The sequence below is a fragment of the Tasmannia lanceolata genome, unplaced genomic scaffold (genome assembly GCF_043159265.1).
Source record: "Tasmannia lanceolata isolate RefF3 unplaced genomic scaffold, GAP_Taslan_0.1 ptg000002l, whole genome shotgun sequence".
NCBI classification, from domain to species: domain Eukaryota; kingdom Viridiplantae; phylum Streptophyta; class Magnoliopsida; order Canellales; family Winteraceae; genus Tasmannia; species Tasmannia lanceolata.
Window position 1 is genome coordinate 43780150 of NW_027518679.1, and position 8257 is coordinate 43788406.

Sequence of the window (8257 nt, forward strand, 5' to 3'; positions counted from 1 at the left end):
TAGAATACCCCCGGGTCATGCGAAATGACCGGAATACGCCTATACCGGGTGAAAATGACCAAATACCTAGAGTCAAGGAAAATGATCAAAACACCCTTATGACATTAAAAATGATCAAAATACCCCCATATAGGGTAAAATGACTAGAATACCCCTGGAGCATGGAAAGTGGCTGAAATGCCCCTATATTAAGTATTTTAGGGCTTTTGGTTTTGTTAGATTTCAATTTCAAATTCAAATCCAAAGAGCATTCAAACAAAAAAAAATTAATTTAGATTTGAAATCCAAATCTATACGTGGTCATCCAAACGGCATTATTTATAAATTTGTGAATTTTAAAATTCTTGATTTTAAATCCATGAATTTTGGAAATCTAAATTCGCCTCCAAATCCAAATCCAATGGGGTATCCAAACGGGCCCTTAGAGTTCTTTTGCAAAAGAAGTCTTATAGCTTGCTTTATTTGGAAAACAGTCCTCTTGTCTGCAATTTGCAAATAGGGTCATCACATTTGAGGGAAATTTGCAAATCCGGTCATACAATAATTTTCTCACTATAATACCATACTAGATTTTTTTTTTGTACAGGTGAAAGAGACAAAAATGTCCATATACATGTGAATAGACAAATTATGCTGTAACAAGACTAAAATACCCGTGACACCAATCAAAACATGTGGTTTAAAATAGTAGGCCCCAGCTATGTAGACTTGAGTCATGAGACCTACCCAATCAAAACAAGAGGTAAAATGGTTGGCTCCACCCTATGCATGGGTTTGAGTTGAGTTGGTAGGACCCAACCTATCAAAAACATATCACTCACCTCACTCGGGGCATTTTGGTCTTTTTATGAACCAAAAAATCTACCATGGGTATTTTGGTAAAAAAAAATTATGGAATGACAAATTCACTCAAATATGATTAGGGGTGCAACTGGGTTGGGCTCAACTCGAACCCGACGGGTTCAACCCGATTTTGGCGCGGGTTGGGTTGGGTTGGGAAAAGCCAACCTGATTTAATTTTGGGTTGGGTTAGGGTTGAGGACTTGGCAACCCGACCAACATGAAACCCGACCTTTGTCCTCTGAAAATAGTAATTTTGTGTTAAGCCCAAGGTGAACCCGAACCAACCCGACCCGATTTCAGGTTAGATGGGTTGGGAGATTTAGTAGTGGGTTGGGTTATGGTTGAAAATCCTCAACCCGAGGCTTGGGTTGAATTGGGTTAGGGTTGAGGGAACGCTATCTCGGGTTGTGTTAGGGTTGCCCTCAACCCGATCCAACCAGACCCGAGTTGCACCATGACTATTTGAAAATTGTCAAAGTAGAAGACTGTTTTTGCAAATATAGCAAAGTGGAAGACTACTTTTTGAAAACACTAGAAGAGACAAAATCCCTCTCACACTGAAGAAAAAAAAAACCTCGGGAACAGGGAGAAGAGAAGGAGAAGAAGAAGAAACACTACAGCAGCAGAGGCTTCAAAGCTCTCTCTCTCTCTACATTCGTCTGTATTCTCGAAAACCCAGAAAAAATAAATCCTTCAAACTCTTCGAATCGTTCAAAAAGGTTTTTTTTTTCCTTCCCTTTTGTTTTTTTTCTCTTCTGCATTCTCTCACACTTAGAACTTTGCTTGCCTTTAAGAGACTGTGAGTCTGTGACCATGTTTTCTTTCATCTTCTTTTCAAAAGAACACTTTCCTTCTAAAGAAAAAGTTGCTTTTTTTCTTCTGCTATGGAGTCAAAAATTTCTTACCAGAAAAAATTTGAAATTTTTTAAGAAAAATACGTGTTTTTTTTCTTTTTTCTTTTTATATAAAATGTAGGCTTTTAATACTGCTAGTTTTTTTTTTTTTTTTTTTCCATTATCTTCAGGCATTTACTTCTCTGTTTCAGATAAGTTGAAGACTCCCGGACAAGTTGAAGGTTTCAAGAAGGTAACAATTTTTTTCTTGGCTAATGATGTTGGCACTAACATTTTTTGATAGTTGCACTAACTCACCTTGTCTTTTTTTTTTAAATAAAATTTGATTTATAGAGCTTTTAAGGAATTGTAAATTTGTAATGACTAATAACCTTTGACAGTCCATTAAACAACAAAAGACAAAAGAAGTGGAGTGCATTCTTCAAAACACGGTTGTTCCAATATCAACACAACCATGTTTTTATAATTGCCCTAATGCACTTTGTCTTTTACTATTTAAAGAGCTGTTAAATATTATTACAGTTCCCGAAAGCTCTCAATTAGGAAAGATAGGACAACCTGAGTTAGTGCGATTATTAAAACATAGTTGTACTGATATCATTTTCCTTTTTATTTATTTAATTTGATTTTCTCGTATGGTTTTATTTTTATTTAAGAAATGGGGAGCCAAAAACTCCATGACAGTACGTGTGTAGTGTAACTTTCCTCATTTCACGCTGCATAAAGGGTTTTTAAGATTAGATTTACAGAAATGCCCTCAAGTTGCTTGAAACAACACGGTCTATCTTCTGTAATAATCTCGACAATCAGGGGCATTTGGGTAACTGAGTTTTGAACCAAAAAAATGAATTTTCTGTTTATACTTTTCAACTACCCATCAAAGACTTTTTTTTTTTTCCCTTGCCAAGTGATATTGGCACTGCCATGAATTTTCTCTTTGTACTTTTCAACCACCCATATGAAAGTTTTTTTTGGCTTGGCTAGTGATATTAGCACTGCCATGTCTTGCTAATTGCACTATATCACCTTGTCGTTTCTTTTTTAATTGACTTTGGAGAGCTTTTTCGGAGTTGTAGCTCGTTAAATAATAAAAGACAAGTTAAGTTAGTGCAATTATTAAAAATGGCAGTGCCAATATCAGTAGCCTTGTTTTTGGTATCGCAGTAATTTTGCAGATTTTTTGCAAATTTTTTTTTCATACGTATCTTGTGTTTTGGGTGCTTGCATTGATAAGGGTCGCCTCTATTTTTCAGCATCCATTAATTTGTTCATGTGTTTTAAGCATCGGATTCCTGCTATTTTTTTTTTATCTCTCTGACATTGACTTATCTTCACCATTGCAGTTTTTTTTGTGGGTCATAAAGCCTTAGGACGTGACCCATTTTCATCCTCTTAGCAGCACTGGTAGTAAATATGCAGACACCAAAATCAAGGTGATTTTTTACTTTTCTTTTGATTCTTGTTGGGAGTCTTTATCAAGCTTCAAATTTCGGTTTCGGTCATCAGTGAAACGAAAAGTCGAAATGATTTTGGTTTTGGTATGGAATTTCAGTGAAATCTTCTAAAATCATGAAAACATTTCAGTACAAAATCATGACCGAAATCCAGGTAAGATTAAGACATACATCAGGGATAAAGTCTCGTTCGAGGCAAATATGAAAGTCCGATAAGGTCAGTTGGGAAGTCGGTCTATCGTTTTTTAGAAATATCTCGAAGGAAACTCATTGTTCTATTCTTTTATGCGAGTGAAGTTGATTTTTTTCAGGGTTTCTGTCGAAATTTATACAGAAATTTTGTTTTTTTTTATCTGGGAAGTTGCTCATTTTTCGCATTTTTCGACTGAAATTTCGAGTGAAGTCCGGTATTTTTCCGCAACCAAGTGAATTTCGTTTATGTAGCTGCGAAAATCGAAATACATCGTCCAAAACGAAATGTGTCAGCTGAAATTTAAAACTATTGTCTTTCTTCTATTATAGGATACACAAGTTGTTGGGTGGGTTTCTTTTTTAATTTATTGGTTGTAGAATCTTAAGCAATGCTTCTTCTGTCTAAGAAAAAGGTTAAGATCAAAGGGATCTGTTTGATTCTTTTCAATTTTTTACAGTTGAATCCTAACCCCTCCCCATGTGAATCTGACTAGCCCATATAAGAAAGACACTCAGATTATTTTATTTTTGATTTCTAGGAATCATTTCTCAACTACATGTGAATAAGATTAAGCTACTATTAAAGTAATAGCTGGAAAGTCTGTGGCTGTCTTAATTTTATCTTTTAGTTTGAGATTTTTTTAATTTATTTTTTATCTGTGGACCGTAGGACTTACTGTTCCTTTGGCATTATCTATGCGTTCATACAATGAAACCAGAAAGCTTACCAAATCAAGCTGCTCTTACAAGACCTCGTAGGTGTGGATAGATTTTGTGTTTTGATTTCTATGGTTACTTTTGATTTCTTCAAGTGACTGAGATTTGGTAATATTTGCATTTTGGACTGCTCTATTGACTTGAAGGCACAAGGGCCCCCTTGAAAAGAAAGCAATGACATGCTAGTCATAGTGGGTCGGTAGATCTGTTTCTCGCAACCCATGAGCTTATAATGTATTTAAGTGTTTTTTTAGTAGTTCTTGTTTTTATGGGCTGAATTTTACTGAGTAATTATCATAAACAGTAAATATAGGGGTAATTTCTGTACTTTAAACTACTGAATTATTTAGGTAGAGTTAGATATTCAACAATTGGAAATTTTCCAATGCAAGAGAAGGGGAATTGCAGTCTGAATTTGTCATCATCCTCTCATCTTTGGTAGAAAGTTCTAATTTTCATGGATTTGTATATTGAGGGAGTTATTTTTGTTTTCTCTGGTAAATGGGAGCTTTGTTGATAAATGTTTTCCTAGCTTCCAACTTAAAGCTACAAATATACAAATCACCATGATAATGTTCATCAATCTCTACCTGTCTTGTGGGTTTCTGATCTCCATTTTATTGATTCTGAGAGCAGGTGTGGGTCTTCAGAAATGCCTCAGAGGACATCTCCTCGCACCCCTCAATCAGCTCGCCGACTCAAGATGACTGGTTCGGAACCTGACTCTGCCTCTTCCTCACATGCCGTGACCAGGAAATCGACGGAAAAAAGCCCCAAAGTCCTCGAACGCCGGTCACCCAATAGTCCGGTATTAGAGGTACTTGACTATACTCATACTTTCAAAACTCCCCCACATCATCATGGACTCCTCCAAGTCGACTCCCTTATACCATGACAGCATTCTTGTCTAAGTCCACGTTTTGCCCTACAATGTCAATCAAAACTCCTTTGACTTTCCTGAGTTATGAGGATTTGCTTTAGCTGCGTTTTGAAACACTGGTAACATTGGTACCCTTACCCCATCCATCCTGTTTTCGAGTGAAATTTGCAAATGTAACACTATAATTCAATGCACGAGATTACTAATTTTTACAGGGTTCTTCACTTTTTAACTAGTATGTCGTCCGCAAAGTTTCAACGTTCCACGAGCTATGTCACAAATATCTCCGATATTTTCAAAATATAGGGCTTTTATCACGATATTTTCATAAAACGAAAACAACCTGATATATTCCTGAGAATTTAAAAAAATAGCAATATTTTCATTTATCGCGATGATATCACAATAATATTACGATATTTTTTATTTTTTCCTTAATTTATATATTTTTAAATAATTTTGTTTTATTGTTTTTCCCTGATATAAACCCGAAAAAATTAAAAAAATATATAATTTTATTGTTTTGTTGACACCCTATCTATGTGAGGGCCAATCAAATGAATGGTTTGGATCACCCAAACAATGTGGGCCCCACTGTATTTTAAGCTAGTGTGTAGATAACTTATCCCGAGATTTTCCCTTGCCGAGAACTTCCCGAGAATGATATTTGTGACATAACACACGAGTTTCCTAGTAGTGTTTTAACTTTTCCACCCATTTCTGTTCTAAACCTCAGAAGAAACGCCCAAGCAAGGTGACCGAACTGGAAGCTCAGCTTGCTAAAGTCCAAGAGGATCTGAAGAAGGCAAAGGACCAATTGACTTCTTCTGAATCATTTAAAACTCGTGCCCAACAAGAAGCAGAAGAGGCCAAGAATCATCTCTTAGCCATCACCACCAAGCTCGAGAACTCCGAGCGCCAGCTGGCTGAGCTGTCTGCAGCCGATGAGGATCGGCTTCAAGAGCCACACAAGGTCTTACAGGACCGAGACCAGGAATGGGAGTCCGAACTCGAAGCCCTCAAGAAGCTGCATTCAGCCGACTCGGCTGCCTTGGCCTCCGCCATGAATGAGATCCAGAGGCTTAAGCGAGTAGAAATAGAGAACGCTGAGCTACAGGATTTGAGATTAGAACTGGATGAAACTCTTTCCCTTGTTGAAAATATGAAATCCCAGATCAGTGAGTGTAAGGAATCCGAAGCTCGTTCACAAGCAATCGTTGATGAAACTTCAATGCAGTTGGAAATGGCTAGGACTACTATAGAAATGCTTAACTCAGATGGGCTTAAATCCATGGAAGCGTTAAGTTCCGTAAACATCGAGTTGGAAGAATCAAGAGCCCATGTAAATTCACTTGAAAAAATCGTAAAAAATTTGCAATCCGATCAAACTAATAAGCTACATACAATTTGTGAACCAGACCAGCTAATAACTGAGTTAAGTTCTGTTAAGTCAGAAGTGGAAGAACTTAGAGTTGCATTGGAAGAAGCTGAGATCAAGTACCATGAAGAACAGATTAAGAACATGATACAAACCCAATTCGCATACGAGTTGGTTGAGCTTACGAAATCCGAATCGAGCCAGAGAGAAGCTGAACTCAAGGCAGAGCTAAAGCAAACCAAAGAAGATATCATAGAAATGAAAGCAGACTTGATGGACAAAGAGACTGCACTTCAGGGTTTATTGGCAGAAAATGAGGGGCTGAATTTGGAGATGGAGAAGAGTAAGTCAAGCGCGAAAGAGTTTGGTTTGGAAGAGGAGCTAAAGAATCTAAGGTCATCTGTTTCTGATTTGAAAGCAAACTTGATGGACAAGGAGACTGAATTGCAGAACATATCTGAGGAGAATGAAATGCTGAAATCAGAGATGGAGAAAAGAGAAGTTCATAGTGGAAAAGGCAATGCTGAGGCTGAGACTGCCAGGGCAGTGGAGCGAGAGGCGGTAATGAGACTTGGGTTTGTAACTGAAGAGGCGGATAAGACTAACCAGAGGGCCGCGAGGGTGGCCGAGCAGTTGGAGGCCGCGCAAGTGGCAAATTTGGAAATGAAGGCAGAGTTAAGGAGGCTTAGGGTGCAGACAGATCAGTGGAGGAAGGCTGCTGAGGCGGCGGCGGCGGTTCTTTCGAATGGGAATAATGGGAAGTTTATGGATAGGTCTTTGTCTTTGGACGGCGAGTATCATCATCCCATTACTGGGAAGATGATGAGTTCCCCTTATCCTGAAGATATGGATGATGATTCGCCGAAGAAGAAGAACAATGTGTTGAAGAGGATTGGGGTGTTGTGGAAGAAAAACCAGAAGTAGGCTGAGGATTATGTATTGGTGGTGAGTTCTGGCCTCCTTAGTCCTTTGTTTTTGTTTCCTTGTTTTAACCTTACAATCTTATATATGTGAACTGGAGATTATACATTTGACTCTGTAATCATGGTTTCTCCCTAAGTTACATGGTTCCTGGATCGCAGTTCGCAACTTTTACAAGAACTTTTGAGTTATTAATGGTATGTTCCTTTGGTTCACTTCTTTGATTCTCTTCATTCCTCTTTCTTGGTTCATTCTGGAGATAAGGAAGTAGAAAGCTGAAAATGGTCATTCACTCTAGGACCCACATATTGCAACCTAAGGGAGCTGAAATGTTGGTACATCATTTCCGAGGGTTTCTGACCCACAGATTTCAACCGACCAGAGAATGTTGGGAACTTCATGACCCTAGGTGTGTTAGGGACCTGACCAATACACTAAATGCCTCAGTAGCTGATTGATGCAGTGCATCTTGCACACTCACAAAGATCGATGGTCAAGATCATTGGAACATAATCGGATCGTCCAAGACCCTCAGATCAAAAGATATCGGACGGCGTATAAATCGACGGTCCTCGTTGACTACTACGGTTCAAAAGAGTCCTATTTTAGTTTGTGTTTAATTAGGACTTGCTTTAACTATTTTTTAGGAATTTGTCTTTAGTTGGGACTTTTAACAAGCAGCGGATGGCTTGTCTTTGATGGGGGCAACTCAAAGGCAATAAACTCAAAAGGCAACTGAAATTTTATTTCAAAAAAGATGTGTATAAAACGTTTACAATAGCCTTATTTATAGGTGTTGAACGACCACCTTTGCAAATTAAATCTCCTAATTTTACTGAAAGTAGAAAATATAAAAGAAAGCACCGAAAATCTCTAAAGCATATTGTTCTAGAATTAAAACTCCAAAATACAATCTTCCTTGGACATCTACATGCTGCTGTTGCCAAGATTAGATTTTTTTTCCCATACAAAAACATTACTAATTCCCATCCTCAATCTCAACCAACCTTCAGCCCTA

At 37.8% G+C, this 8257-nt stretch overlaps 1 protein-coding gene across 7 annotated transcripts; it reads left to right on the forward strand.

The window, feature by feature from the left end:
* Positions 1–1864: 1864 nt before the first annotated feature.
* On the forward strand, positions 1865–7454 carry LOC143874153 (interactor of constitutive active ROPs 2, chloroplastic-like). Of its 7 annotated transcripts, none has more exons than XM_077376869.1 (4): positions 1865–1929; positions 3041–3130; positions 4697–4877; positions 5677–7454. In XM_077376869.1, the coding sequence occupies exons 2-4, from the start codon at positions 3111–3113 to the stop codon at positions 7240–7242; spliced, it is 1767 nt and encodes a 588-aa protein (XP_077232984.1). In that variant the 5' UTR covers positions 1865–1929; positions 3041–3110; the 3' UTR covers positions 7243–7454. The 7 variants fall into 7 exon arrangements, with proteins under 7 accessions (XP_077232984.1, XP_077232985.1, XP_077232988.1 ...); XM_077376870.1 differs by lacking the exon at positions 1865–1929 and adding an exon at positions 2915–2932; XM_077376873.1 differs by lacking the exons at positions 1865–1929; positions 3041–3130 and adding an exon at positions 3168–3305.
* Positions 7455–8257: the final 803 nt, after the last annotated feature.